Source organism: Aulostomus chinensis, chromosome 13 (assembly GCF_037954235.1).
Source record: "Aulostomus chinensis isolate RoL2024-O1b breed Wild chromosome 13, RoL_Achi_v1.0, whole genome shotgun sequence".
Lineage (NCBI taxonomy): Eukaryota > Metazoa > Chordata > Actinopteri > Syngnathiformes > Aulostomidae > Aulostomus > Aulostomus chinensis.
The window spans coordinates 26,611,334-26,626,188 of record NC_141332.1 but is presented as its reverse complement, the minus strand read 5'-3'; the positions used below and the strand labels follow the sequence as shown (position 1 = coordinate 26,626,188).

At 46.7% G+C, this 14,855-nt stretch overlaps 1 protein-coding gene across 2 annotated transcripts in view; it reads left to right on the top strand.

Annotated features, from left to right (window-relative positions):
• The first annotated feature begins 96 nt into the window (after window positions 1-96).
• slc36a1 (solute carrier family 36 member 1) overlaps window positions 97-14,855 on the top strand; it is a 40,344-nt gene continuing 25,585 nt past the window's right edge. The window contains exons 1-10 of one of the 2 annotated variants that reach the window (XM_086222337.1): window positions 97-307; window positions 1,809-1,934; window positions 3,964-4,078; window positions 4,153-4,243; window positions 4,873-4,961; window positions 6,600-6,689; window positions 7,039-7,123; window positions 9,261-9,488; window positions 12,192-12,290; window positions 13,087-13,253. In XM_086222337.1, coding sequence (XP_086078463.1) covers window positions 1,898-1,934; window positions 3,964-4,078; window positions 4,153-4,243; window positions 4,873-4,961; window positions 6,600-6,689; window positions 7,039-7,123; window positions 9,261-9,488; window positions 12,192-12,290; window positions 13,087-13,253 — 1,001 coding nt within the window. In that variant the 5' untranslated portion in view covers window positions 97-307; window positions 1,809-1,897. Of the gene's footprint in view, window positions 308-1,805; window positions 1,935-3,963; window positions 4,079-4,152; window positions 4,244-4,872; window positions 4,962-6,599; window positions 6,690-7,038; window positions 7,124-9,260; window positions 9,489-12,191; window positions 12,291-13,086; window positions 13,254-14,855 lie in introns of both variants that reach the window. The other variant, XM_086222336.1, reaches the window with a different exon arrangement.

Below are 14,855 nucleotides of genomic sequence, written 5' to 3'. Positions count from 1 at the left end.
TAAAACGATCACAAGGTAGTTTATTTTTAAGAGCGTACATCGCAAAGTTATAATCCGTCTCTATGGCAACACCACGTCGAACAGCGCAGTTCCTGCTACTCTGTGTCACGTGACCATCCCTGCTGTCTGACTGACACCGAGATCAGACTCGAGTTCTCCTGCAGCTCTCCGGGTCCCGTCACCGCGCCGTCGGGAATCCATCCACAAATGACAATATGAAAATAAGCGGCCTGTGGCGAGGATAGCCTCCGGTCACGAACCCACCAGAGCCCCCCTTCGACGGGAGAGAAGCCACGGTATCTCCGAGGTAGGCTGGTGCTGGGGATGAGCCGCTCTACCGGGACACAAAGATGGACCCTTTAGCTAACATTTGGCTAACCCATTTCTGACATGCTAGCTATGATGTCCTGCCGCATTGTGTCAGAATACGCCGTCATGCTAGCAGCAGGTTGTTATGGGTGTCGCTATCGTCTTCTGAACAAGTAGCTAATGTTAGCTAATCTGCTGTTCTCGTCTGGCTCTCAGGCTATTTTAGCCCCCCTCTGTGCATGAGTGTCTCTCGGACGATAATAGCAACTAAAGCGGGTGTTCTCAGCCTCCCTGGCACAGGGCTGGTAATCAGCAGCTTAGTTGATGGTGCGATTCCTGGCCACGTCTCCCCGGTGCTGTCTGTCCTATCACCGGGTCCGTTGAGGAGATGCTCCTGGTCATGGATTGGTTTTAAATGGTGGGATTATCGGTTCTCTTTGCCAGGTGTGAGTGCTGTCGTGAGTCCTAATTACAAGACGTTAAAAAAAGCACACAAACGGATTCTGCCGGGGCGCACCCTCTTCTCACACACACACAGGGAATGTGCTGTGTGTGTGTGTCCGTGTGTTTATCGTCAGTAAACACGGGAACTGGCTTCCAATATTAGATTCAACCTCACATTTTGTTGCGTAAGCAACAAGGTATTAGTGTCTCTTTCAGTTCAGAGTCAAGGATTGTTGGAAGTCCTCTTACCAGCCTTTGCTTTTGGTGGGTTCTGTGCAAAAACACTGAAGGAGAGTGGCAGGAATTCAGTGCTACTTGGTTTCTCGTGGCTGCCATGTCCCTGCACTGTGAAAGTTGCTGAGCGATTCAAAGTTCAGACACACTCTTGTGCTTTAGATGCGCTGGAAATGCTCCATGAAGGGTCGGCGAAGCGTCTCTTCTTCACCTGGAGCTGCCAGGAGGAATGAGGAGTAACAGCTTTTCTTTATCTCAGTGTCTTTGCTTTGAACTCCAAGTTCAGGCTGTGGACTTTACTGTACGCATCAAAGATAATCTGACTACAGGTGGGGCTGAGCTGGAGATCAGGGCTTTATTGAAATCACAAAATGGTCTTTGCTAAAGGCAGAATGGGAGTTTAGAGTGAAGTATTGTGACGGCGCAGATCCCAGCGTCATCATTTCAGTAAAAATGTTAATGAACCCAGAGTCTGATGTTGTGATTCACACAGAGATACGAATCACAACAATCAGAACTGGATATTCTTCCAAGTGATCAGCCAGGCCTGGACGTTTCAGCAGAAATGTGTCCAGGATTGATATCTCATGTCTCTCACTGACGGCTCCACTCCTAAATATCTCAGTTTGGTGACTTTGTTACAAAGAGGAAAAAAAAGTTCAATTTTGGGCTCGGGGATGTTTTGAATGTAGTGAAACTTTTAATTATTTTTTTTCAGGAATCAAAATGTAATCAAGGCTGCGGCGTGCTCGACTGGCCCGCTGCGGTTACCAAACACTGGTTAAATGTTCACTGATATTAGTGTCTGTGTTTTGCAGTAGGAGGCGGTCAATGCTGGACTGCCCGACCTCCCAGCGTTAGGATCTGTGAGGCTGGGAGAGACCACACCCACAAAACCATCTGATCCAACATGATGGCGTCCAGTGATGTAGACATCCGGGGTGAAGGTAAATGAATCAAGTGCACTCTTGTTATCAGTATAAAGTTGTTGGACCCAAAGCTGAAGTGGTGGCTGTCGTCTGCGTGGAGCCTTGGATGAACTGGGTCTGTAGACGCTGGGGGATTATATATAATCCCAGTTCCCAGGTAGACACTGAATCATCCAAGCAGCTTTCATTTTGTCCCTCTGATGACACGACTGTTGTTTTGCTTGAGAAAAGGTCACAACAACACAGTCGACGTGTCAGCCTTGATTTACTGACTCATCTCTATGGCTTCAACAAAACCTTGGAGGCAGCGTGAACGCCGTGTGCACACGCAGTTGGAGTTGTGCGCTTAAGGAAATAGTCGCACAATTTGGTATCAGTAGCCTCCAGAGAGATAGAAACGTATACCAGTCGTACAACTGAGGTTCCCATGGGGGCTTGAAACATCTTAAATTTGGTCTAAAATGTATCTCAGTCTCTAGATTACGGTTTTGAAAGGTCTTAAAAATGTTCAGGATCAGGAAGTTAATTCAGTGACTTGTTCAAATGAGAAAAAATTTGAGGAAACGTTTGGGCTGCGAAGTCTCTCTGTGGTCAGTCAAAGTCTGAAGTTCCTCCCAGCGTCAGGAACGGGAACAAATCTACTCAGAACCGAAAGTCAGTAAGTCTGCAGCCCCTGATAGGAGGAGAACGTTCGGCTCGCTGCTGTGTTTCCAGGAACCGAGCTGGAGCGTGCGTTCTGAAGCGCGTGTCAATCAAAGAAAAATGCTGCTGTCATGACCATACATCAAGATCTCTGTCACTCTTTGAGGAAGTGAACGATGAATGAGGTCTTCGGTGCTCAGCTGGAGCCGGTGTAGAGGACCGTTGCTCGCTGGGCTGTGAGAGAAACGATTGAAGTCTGAATGTTTGAGGTGAAGGATTTAGAATCCAAGTGAGAAAGCCCAAAATAAACACCTGCAGCCTCTTCCAAGGCGACGTTCTACATGAAGCAGAGGAGCTGTGGATGAACTTTGACCTTCTTACACCTGTAGGGGGCCCTTTACGAAGGGGGTCTGTCACTGACTTAAATATGCAGGGATCTGCAGGATCCAGACCTGAAGGATCCTTGTTCCTGTCGCAGATTTCGAGATTATTCTTTCTCTAGATTTCAACAGTGATTCATTCAAGGTTGTGGGATTGAATCCATGCGGCTCCTGCCTTGGCAACTGTGCAATAATGCTTCATTAAATGATGACGGCTACTTAAATATCCCGAGATCTGATGTTGAAAAGAACATAGCTGCTTTATCACGCCAAGGTCGGGAGTCGGGAGGATTTTTAGCGCAGCAGGTTTCGCCTCACTCTCACTTCAGCTTCAGTTTTTCTCTCATGAAGAGACAGTCCTTTGTTCCCATCCTCACCAAAATAGCAGCACTTCCTCGTGTGTAAAGATGGCTAAGAGAAGTCATGAGGTTTGTGTTGAACACAGCAACTGGCCTCAGATCATTGAATGGATCTATCAACAAGCAGAGGAGCTGAGGGAGACTCTGAAGAGCTTTCCCTTCAAAATGATCAATAATCAAACCAAGAAGTTGTTAGTACAGTCAGCTGGGTCGCCTCTGCTGAGGAGGTCATGTGATGCATGTCATATGTTTGTCTGTCAGCATGATAAAGACTAGTGGTTGATTTTCATCAAACTGGGTAGAGGGTGCAGCAGGGCCCAGGAGGAGCCAGGAGGAGCCCAGTGCATTGTGGGACAGGTTTGTCTGACATAGAAAAAGGCATTTTTTTCCACATCGGCTTTGACTGAGGTTTTTATTCTGCAGGGGCATTGGCAGAGGTCTGTGCTGTTCAGGTGCCGTCTAGTTTATGTCCCAGGTGTCTGCTGTGCAGCGCAGATGCCAAACTGAGAGGCCACTAAAGTAATGGTGCTGCTAAAGTAGATGAACTTGACGGCACTCGGCACACTTGAATCAGTGAAAGCCATCAACCTCTCCCTTATTCATGTGTTAAAAGGAGGAGGAGAACCCTGAAGAGAAACAACTTGCCTCCTCTCATCTTCTCCTCAGGTTCTTTATTCTCGGATCAAAATCCATCAGAAATGGACGCTCTGTGTCCTTCCCCTCCTGGACCATCCAGGCCGCAGCGTCACTACGAGAGGATCGGATCGCGGGCGGGAACCTCGTATGTAGCGGTCACAACTGTAGGAGCTGTAGTGCAGTTTATGTTGTTGCCAACTTTTTTCTCTCCCTCTCCAGCTTCTGTCAGACTCTGATCCACCTGCTGAAGGGGAACATCGGTACAGGGCTGCTGGGTCTGCCTCTGGCTGTCAAGAACGCAGGACTGGTGGTGAGCATCACATCTGAGCATCGAATTACGTCCGGCCACATGGCGGGTCTGGATGCACTAAATTGAAATGTGTTCCCAGCCGTTAGATATTCAGCTCTGATGTCGTGTGACGAAAGCAGGACCCAGAACAACCGGCTAGCTCACGCAGGTTGCAGCCGATTGTAGCCTCATGCTGTTAGCCTCAAGGGGAGATTATGCTCCAGACATCTGGTTGCCCCTCTCTGCTTTCTAACTCGCCACTCCTTGGTTTTCTCAATGCGTATGTAGTAAGGTATGTAATGTAGTCTTTAGATCCCAGCTATTTGCCAAGCCTGGAGCCTCAATCTTTATTCATACTCCTGAGCACTCAGACTTGTGCGCTGGTGCGACTGTGTGCACCGAATGGCTGCTGACAAAACGAATTGTTGAGGGAGCACTTGGAGCTGCGGGGGAGTGTATCGGTGCTCCTGCGCTGACTCGGGCAGATAAGTGTGTTCTCTAATAGGTCGGCACGCTCCTTCAAGTCACGGGACTTCCTGTTCAACAGTGTGTGTCATCATTATATTGTAACTTTACTCATCTTTTGTTTACAGCTTGTGTTTTGCCTGTATTTGCTCAATGACTCTCACTTTTCCGTGCCCCCCCCCCAGCTGGGACCAGTCAGCCTCTTCTGTATGGGGGTCATCGCGGTTCATTGTATGAGGCTGCTGGTTGACTGTTCCCATCACCTGAGTGCAAAGTAAGTACAGTTCAATGTGCTTCAGGAACTCACCTGAACACGTTTCCTTCCAACAGCGTCGGTGGACTAGAAGAAATGAAAGGGTTGGTTTGTTTTAGCTCATCAAAGTGTTTGTGGACTACCGAGCATTCAGCTGGATAACGAGGACTTGGATTACACCTGACGATGACCCGAGACTTCCCAAACAGATGTTCTTGGACAGTTGGGCTGTTGCCTGTAGTTGGAGCCATTAGCTTCATGCTGGATAAACATGCCTGGCTCCGCACTCTGGAGTCTTCAACACTTCAAGACACCTATTTGTGAGTGTTTGAAAGTCAAAACACGCCTCGTGGTCTCACTTGATGTAAATACACAGTGATGGGTAACCCAGCATTGTTTCTGTTGGCTGCTCCGGTGAATTGTCCACCGGCACCGAACACAGTGAAGCTGGCTGAAGCGCTATGAAGCAGAGCCTGCCTGGCCAGAGCTCCTGGTCCAGGGTCCTTGGCTCCTCAGCTGACAGCAAACCAAAGTGCAGACTCACAGTCGACTGTAAATGATGGTCTGATATGAGGTGACTGTAGCCTCGCCGTGTATCTCTGCTCCGCCCTGTCGTGTACTTGGCGGCATGGAACGTTCTCAGAGCAGAGAGTTGAAGTCTCACACTGACTGCGTGTCTTCCAGTCTCCCTGTCTGCTGCCACCTCCTGAGCTGGCTCCTCAGTCCTCCTCACGCACTCATGTCTTCACAGTGGTCCTTGAACGCAACAACAAAGCATTCATGTCCCGTGACAGTGTCAGAACTGAAAAGCTTCTTTTTATCCTGTTGTTTTAATGCTACCTGATTGAACAAAATAAGAAATGTACTGTAGCATTTTTTTGTACCTTATAATCTGGAGAACAGTGGAGTGAAACCATGTGACTGCTGTATTGTCACCAGTGGAGTTTTATCGCGCGGGGTTATGTAACTGCTGTGGTCCTGTATCAGAGCTGCAGCTGCTGGTGAGTTACAACGAAGGCAATAAACTCACTTCTGCCCTTTAACTCCACATCATGAGTGTGTAGAGCATTTGCTGCCTGTCCGTGGTGTCTCCCGTCCTTTGGCCCTGTCCCTCAGGTACGCACCGCAGCCCCGCCCCTGCCCCACCCAGCCATGTTAAAGAGGACTAGACGGATAGAGAGCATGAATGAAGAGCTTCTACTACAACGTCTCCATCAGTCAGGAATAGTTTCCACTCAGCACATCCCGTTCTGATGGAGCAGACTTCTTACCACCCTCCCATAGTGTCACGCTTCTCTGATATTGCTTTTCCTCCAACTTCCATTTCTCTTTTCGGGTTTTCATGGTGGCATTAGGCAGCCCTGATGTGTGTGAAAGAGGCATGAAGTGAACGAAAGAAGTTAAATGCAGCATAAAAGAATCAAATCTGTGTTCAGAGGTGGTCTGAGTTAAACAGACTTTAAGCTGCAGTGACAAAATAGCGTCTGTGTTGTCAGTGACACAGACGCTGATTCGGTGAGTTGAGGTCAGAATCCCACCGCTGTGGTGGCGTGAAGCTGGTGTTGTTTGGTTCTGTGTAAATAGGCAAAGTGCTCTAACCTGGATTTATTTTAATGCCGGCGTTGCAGAATATCTCTGTAAAAGTGGTTTATGTTCCAGGATGAACAGGCCGTCTATGACCTACGGCGAGGTGGTCCAGTACGGGATGGAGAACGTTTCGTGGCTCAGGAGACACTCGCAGTGGGGAAAGTAAGACAGCTGATTGCTGGCCGACTGTCTTTCTTCCATGATTTGTTTGCTTTTGCTGTCACATAATATTAAAATGATGTATTTGGTAACGGTCTAGGATACGCAGTGTTTAGGCCTGAGGTGTCCCAGTGTCCAGTCTGAGGGTCCCTAGAGAATGTAGGTCAACGTATCCCCCAGAAAGCCAGTGTGCTCCTCCAGAGGTGCAGGCAGAAACTGTAGCAATGAGCGGTGCTGGTCTAATATACCAGGATCTGCTTGTGAGGAGACGCGCTGGCTGAGGCTCTGATGCGTGAGCACGACGCTGCGACCTTCTGTTTGAACTTCGTTGCTCTCCTCCTCTCGTTCTCAGGCGGACGGTGAATTTGTTTCTCATAATCACTCAGCTGGGCTTCTGCTGCGTCTACTTTGTCTTCCTGAGTGACAATATCAAGCAGGTGATGAACACACACACACACTCACACACACACTAAACTGACACACTCCAACACTGATCCTCTATGGCTGATGCTTGTTAGTTAGTTTGTACATTTCTGACACAAACTTCAACCTTGCCTTTGGAGTCAAAAGCATCAACGTCCTGCCGAGCAGAGCGACCTCACAGTCGACGTGTCGAATGTGACGACGACCTCTGAACGCAGCATTGCTTGGCGGTGACATGAATTCTGTTAAAAGTGTGTGGCGGCGCCACGGAGACGCTGATTTAAATCACTTAGGTTTTCTTTTTTGTTTCAATTTTTTGTGGCGACATGAACTCCCAGGCCCACAGGTACGTCCCGCTCACCCATGATGGCGTGTCGTCACAGTCACTAACTAACCTGACATCGACTCAATTGACACATCTTAAAATATTACTTCCCAACAGTGAATTGAATTTCAAGCAGCTGTTGTGAGTGAGTACGTTGCCGTTGCTTGTGTGATGTTGACAGTTCGTGGTCACGTCACGAATATATACAAGATAAGCATGGAGCCAGTGCTGCTGTAGTCAATATGTTTTACACCGTGTGTGAGGTGGTGTCATGTCAGAGGCATCGCTTGTTGTGAACCTGCAGTTAAACATTAACCGGCTGCTGCTTGGAGAGAAAAAGCTCCAAAAACCAAAGTACACAAATCGTTCAGCACCACACGGCAGCGAGGCACTTGGAATGTAGCCGAGCGGCTCATCAGCTGGACGGACTCCCCACCATGGACGCAGCATTCAGTTCAACAGCTGATGATTCGTCAGCGTTCACAGCGGTCGGCAGGCTCTCAAGCACCTTAACGTGACCTGTTGTATAATCGCTGTCTACTGATCACACTGCCGCAGTCCCATCCAGGGTGTCAACTCATCGTCCAGGTTGCCGTGTGCTCTGACCTTTGACCTGCACAACTCTTTCTACATCTGTGGTGTTTGCATGGTCCAATAAATGTAGTCTGAGAACAAATCAGAGTGTGTGAACCATGTTCTGTTTACTCTGATTATGGACTCGCGGTCTCAACTCAGGATGAGGGTTACATGAGTTCATATGACAGTTTCCACTCTAATGTTGACCATATATGTCCTCCCTGAGAGAGAGAGAGCGAGACGAAGGGAGAGGGGGGAGGGGGGGCATTTTAAGCACTGGTGAATCAAATGTTTCTCTCGGAAAATCTCTTCATTTTGTCGTGTTAAATTAGAAATGAGAAATTCTTTGAATAAGGATTGATGCAACCAATATTCACAGCAGAAAGCAGTGTGAAATATCCTGATGGTGGGATGAATACATGTAGAAAAGAAGGATATCATCTGACTTTTTCTTCTTCCTTTCTTTCCAGTTAAGCTCTTTTTCTCTAATTTTGCGGCTCACAGGAATTTGTCTTTTATCTACTCTTGCTGTTATGATCTTTGACCGGTGACTTGTTGGATAAATACACTGAGGTCATTCCGTCTGAATACCTTAAACGTTTAAACCTTTGACCTGGGATTCAGGTTTTGTACCTGCATTTTTAATCACTGTTCACACAGAGCGTTGTGGAGTACAGGAATGTAGGACTAAAAGCCTCTCATCAAGCGTAGTTCATGGTGTCACCACTAGATGGTGGTGTCTGTCTGCTGTCGTGGTGTCTTCTTTCTTACCTGCCACGAACACATCAGCCGTTCCTGGTAGAGCTCCATGCTGATGAAACCATGTACAAGCAAACTTTAGGGGTAGTTTGAGGTAATCTCTCACTTCTTGTTTTCCTAAAACTGTTTTTAATGTCGTGATCTGATTCCTGAAGTGATCAATGAGCCACGAGTCATTCAACAGGAGCGTCAATGACGCTTTGGATCGATTTATCACACCAGGCATTTGTGCAGATCTTACACTCTCTTCCAAATTCTGTATTATTGTATGACAAAGATCTGGTGTGCAAACATAATGACATTTCTAGGGTTCAGAGTAGTAAAATGTGGCTGTCTGATCCTCCACTCCAGCCTCTTCTTACCCTCCCCCGTCCTTTGAACATGAGAAAAATGTGACTTTCTAAAAAGTCAGAATCCTTCTGGTGTCCCTCCTACGCTTGTGTCTAAAGTGATTTATTTTCTTTGCTCCTCTCTTGCTGTTGCTGCTGTAGGTGGTAGAAGCAGCCAACGCCACCACCTTCAGCTGCCAGATAAACTACACCAACCAGACCCAGGTGTTGGTGCCAAGCTTCGATTCGCGCCTCTACATGCTCTGCTTCCTGCCCGCCTTCATCATACTGGTTTTCACCCCCAACCTGAAGTACCTGGCTCCCCTCTCGCTGATGGCGAACCTGGTCATGACCGCCAGCCTGATCCTCATCTATTTCTACTCTCTCACGGTAAATCTGTGGTTTTAGTGCTGCTGTTCATCTTCACCATTTCTGGTACTGATTCTGTCTAGCTGCAAGCTATGAACCGTGACAGGAAATGGTTTTCAGGAAAGTAGATGATACTGGGCTGATGCCATCCATTACTGGTGGCTGACAGAGGCCTTTCCCATTAAGGGGGAGTGGGTTTCATTCCTGTTTGCAAACCTTTGGAACCATTCCAAGGGTTCTCAACCGAAGTTAACTCAGCAGGAACGGAAAAGTCCAACTTGTCATGTTTGTGGAGAGCTGACCTCACGAGTCCCGGGTGTCTCATTAGAGGATGACATCATATTACATAGCAAGCATCTGTTCTACTGAGAGATATATAGCAAAGTGTCCTTGAGGATGTTTAGGCAGCAGGACTGATGTGGTGTCGAGAAATGGGCATTTTTAGCTCACAGGTCTGTCAGCGCCACGCTAACATGCACGTGCTGCACACGCTCACATGTAAAACACAAGGTCACGTGGTCTGAGAGAGGGAATCCCTCCGTAGAAATCAAGCATTTTAATTTTGTTATCTTCAAATCCATTTACCCTCAAATAAAACAGGATTCTGGTCACCGACATCCGTGAATAATCAGATCCCTTAGCGTGTTAACGGCGCCGCTCATACATGAGCACATAATCTGCCTTTGTCTGGTTCTGCTTCTCTGATTTTTAACTGAAATTGACCTCCAAGTGCTAACCTCACACAGTTCTTGCTTTGCTTTTTACGTTGGGTAGAGAATTGATTTCTTGTGTGTTTGTAATTTGTTCCTGTGGACCTCCCCATTCAGTTTAAAGTAATAATTCACAGTGATGCTCATTACAGGTTTGAAAACACACACCTTGAAGTCACACTTTTCTCTTTGTGTGTTATAATTTGTCTCGCTGTTTCCACTGGGCTGATTGTGTTCTGGTGTTGTTATGGATAAGAGCACAACTGGTAGTGACAGAGTCTCCAGATTACCTGTTGTCTGGCTGTGTAGTGTTTCATCGCTCAGTTTCTGCCCTTTACAGCTATATAGAAGCCCCGTTCCCAGAGAAACAGCCTTACCTTGAAAAAGGCAATTTCTTGCATCAGAAACCTTCCAAAGATGCAGCACTTAGAGATACATGTGGTCGGTGTGGTGTCTCCGGCTGATGAATCACTTCAGCGAGGAATATGAGGGATGCTAAAGCTACTTCATTACAAAAGCAGCCTGGAATTGGCTTTTTTTTTCCATTGGTGCTCTTTTTGTTTTATAGCTCTGTCTTTAAACAGAATGTATGATAATATTAAATCCCTGGAGGGGAGCCAAGCACCACATAAATGTTTGGGCTCTCTGGTGAAATCTCTTTCTCGAGGTAGTTGACGTATGTTCATCCTAACTAGCTTTACATTGTGGTTTAAAGTTAGTTGACAGTTGTAATTCCAGCTGGCACAACTCACAAGCTGCTAATTTAAAGAGGAGATGCTACACCTGTTTCCAGCTGTCCATTTGTCCTGGGACTCCACAGGTGTATTTGCATGATTCAGATTTAAAAAAAAGTAACACCGTTCATGAGTTCATCCTGTGTTGGAAACTAGCCATGTTATCTCCCGTCTCTTTAAGTGTGTGCGTGCTGTGCCTGGAGCGGATGAGCATCTGAAGCACACGTGGCCAAAATACGGCCCCAGAGCTGGAGCCGCCTCTGTCCAGCCGGGAACGTCCTCAAAGACGGGTCCATGAAAGGCAGAATCCTGTCAGTGATACATAAGTGGACGAGTCTGCTCTGCTATTTTACCTGAAGCCACTGGCAGCTTAATGTAGTGATGTCAGCGGCTGTGAATTCTTCAAATAAAAAAGAAAAGGTGCCTCTTTGTAAGCAGGTATAACCCCTTACCCCCACCCTTCACTGTGGGCTACTGTTAGCAGTTAGCTGTTAGCACTGCTACCTCAGCCTCTCTCAGTGCTCCCGCACAGTTTATTTATGCAGCATTCAAGTTTTATCAGGGCACTTTTCATACTTAACTTATAATTGTGAGTACTTGAAAGGCAAAATACACATTTTGGGGGAAGTATCCTTCAAATGTGGTCTTTTACTTCCTGTCTAAGTCAACATGGCCCCCTGGAAATAATGTTTCCAACACCTGATGAAGTGACGTCAACTGAAGTCTCTTCTCAAAGGGATTACTTTTACATGTTTAGCTCATTGTCAGAAACTTTGGACATCTTGAATGTCTGACATACATATATCTGAGAAAAGCATAATAGAAGCCTAATAGGTCCTCTTTGGCTAAGAGGCCTGATCGCTCAACAGGGGCCTGGCTTTCATCATCATGTGTTTTTTGGGGGAAATGACAACATTTGCTTTATATGATCCCTTACAGCCACGCACGAGTCCGAAGCCAGTCAATAATTTGGTGATGAGCTCATTTAATTTTCAAGTTCAGGTCGACAAATGAGCACAATGGGACATAGGAGACGCGTCCCCCTGGCACACAGTGTGATTACTCACCATGATTAGAAATTATCTGTGGAGAGAACATCTTGTATGAAGGCGGGATGTGATTAGGCTGGGATCAGTTGTTGGCCATACAGAAATAACACGTCAGCCAGGCAGAGGTGAGCCTTCAACAAAAGCCTTGGATGTCGGATAATGATATCATTAGATTGACACATTTGTTACAGAATAGGGACTTAATGGTGTTATCCTGTGTTTCCTTCACAGCACATCCCATATCCCATCAACCTGCCAAAAGTAGGAAAAGCCAAAGACTACCCCCTCTTCTTTGGGACGGCCATCTTTGCCTTCGAGGGGATCGGCGTGGTACGTGGCTTATGAGTGGTTGAAATAATGTACAGCCCCCTTTGCACCTGGTTTTACACCTGCGATCACAGGGCTTTCATCGATGGTACAAGAAACTTTTTTGACATTTTTCTGCCGTCTTGAAGTTTTAATTCTAACGTGAGAAGTGGAGGACGTCCAGCAGCTTGTACCCGTGCATCTTGTATAGTTTTTTCCTGAATGTAGTGCAGTGCTTGTCTAGTACCAGACGCTGCAGGCCAGCTCTGCTCTTACTAGCGTTAGCTTTAGCCTCTTTTCTTTTCTAGCTACTTAGACTCTTATGTCTATAAGGCGTCAAACTGCACGCGCAGGTCACATTGATCCAACTTTAACACCTCCTATGATGCTTATGCTGCAGTGCTCATGTAGCGGTTTCATTTATAAATTCAGCAAAACTAAACATTGTGTTTGGAACCAAGGGTGAGTTTGGTATATCAGTAGATTTTTTTTCCATCGGGCAGATTTGCAAGAGCAGTAGAAGTAAATTCCTTCATTTATATTCAATTAGCACCACTGAGTATTCCGTAGAGAGTAGTTCACTGTTTACAAAGGCAGTGGAAGTCAGCCCTGCTCTGTTGCTGAATGTCAACACAAATCTTGCCTTTAATATAACACCTCAATTAAGCCACAGCAGCCTGAGAGAAAGTGGCTTTTTGAGGTGATAAATCCAAAGGAACATTATGATTCCCATATTGTACAGAGGTCAAACCACCAATCATACAACAATAAATATCCCCTGTGCTGTTAATAGCCTGGTTGTGTCTCTGTGGGTCGGCAGGTACTTCCTCTGGAGAACAAGATGCAGAGGCCTCAGAGTTTCCCCCTGGTTCTGTATCTGGGGATGGGCATCGTCACCTTCCTCTACATCAGCCTCGGTACCATCGGATACATGTGCTTCGAGGAGCACATAGGCGGGAGCATCACACTCAACCTGCCCAACTGCTGGTGAGATCCTGTCGACCTTCTCTGCGTCACGGCGTGATTCAGAGACGAATCGTATTGTTTGTGATGACTGAGCTGAACAGTCTCAACTAGAGACTGTTTTTGAATATTAAAAGTGTGTTTCAGGGTCCGCATGGACATGAAAAAATATTAACGTCCGAGATTCATGAAATCACACCTGTGGAATATTTCTCTGTCTCCAGAAGGTGTATTCAGGATGTCTGAGGACTTTCCCCAGTGGTTCTGAGGAACAAACTATCTGGTAGAAAACCGTGGAAAAGTAATGAAATTTGAAAATGGCGAGGAACTTTCCAGGGAAAGGTTTTGAAAAATAAGTAGAGCCAGAACAGTGTAAGAAAGATCATGGTCAGACCAACAGCTGAGCCTTGAAGCCAGTCAGACAGGGAAAGGGCTCCTCCAGCGCCATCTGTTGGCTCCAGAGGGACTACAGTCTGTCTTGTGATCCACATCCACAGCGGTGAGCCTGATCTGGAATCCTCATGCGTGCTGACTCAACCCTGACTGCAGGAGACACAGCTGATCTGATCGCTGTTAACCAGTTAGTTTGAACATAGAAGTAGTGAAGGCAAAGCTTCGTCTTACCTAATTCATCGCTAGAAGCCCGGATGAATTTAATGTAAGATCTGTAAGAACGTATAAGAGGAAAGTTCCTCTATGGCTGGCTGACGCAGTGAAGCTGCTCGTGAACCCATTATTTCAGGAGCGTACATCACTTCTGTCGTCAGACACGTGTGGGACTCCTCCCCTCTTTCACTCCAGGATCCACCTGGGTGTGAAGAGTTTTAAAAAGTCTGACCTCTCTCTATAACCTTTATCGACTGTCTGAGTTTCAGAAGAAATATTTCCCCAAAACCTCCTCACTAATTATCATTTCAAGCCTTGCACCCTAATTTTAATGTTGTCTCGCCTCGTTTGTTTGCTCCTCTGAACTATAGCGATTGCTCTTTCCTCGCCACGGCTGCTAACGTTAGTTATGCGCTGTCATCTGAGACAAGCCCGACCTCTTCTGTCTGACCCTCCCTGATTGGTGGCGCTTGCTCACATAGGTCACTTCAAGCAACCTCGTCGCTATAGACGCACTCGCAGTTGCCATTAGCGCCATCACGGCCAGGTCCTCTCTCGCGCTGATGCAGTCAGATATTATGACACACATGAACACTTCAGGCTCACTGTGAATCATACAAGTCCAGGTGTTCCAGGTATTAAGGGGATGTGACACGTTTGTTTTGAGCGTTGCTGGTTTGTAGGGTTTGTAAATCAGCTGAGGGAGCTCTGGCACATTCACTCCTTTTATTCCTTCTGATTGCTTTGTAAGGGATGATAAAGTGAGTAAAGCTAAATACTCAGACTGGAAGTGTTTGCTCATTACTGGTCCCTGTTTCCACGACTGCAGGAGACAAAGATGTTTCAACTGGGCTGATGTTGGTAATTAGCGGAATAGATTGGCTGTGCAATGAGGGTGAAAATCAAATGTTTACCTCTCTTCCAACGATTCCTCATCTTACACGTGGTTCACAGTCACGCTGGGTTTGTGTTTGTCAAAGGGCGCTCGCCAAATGTGTTTTTTCTTTCTTTTTGTCTTTC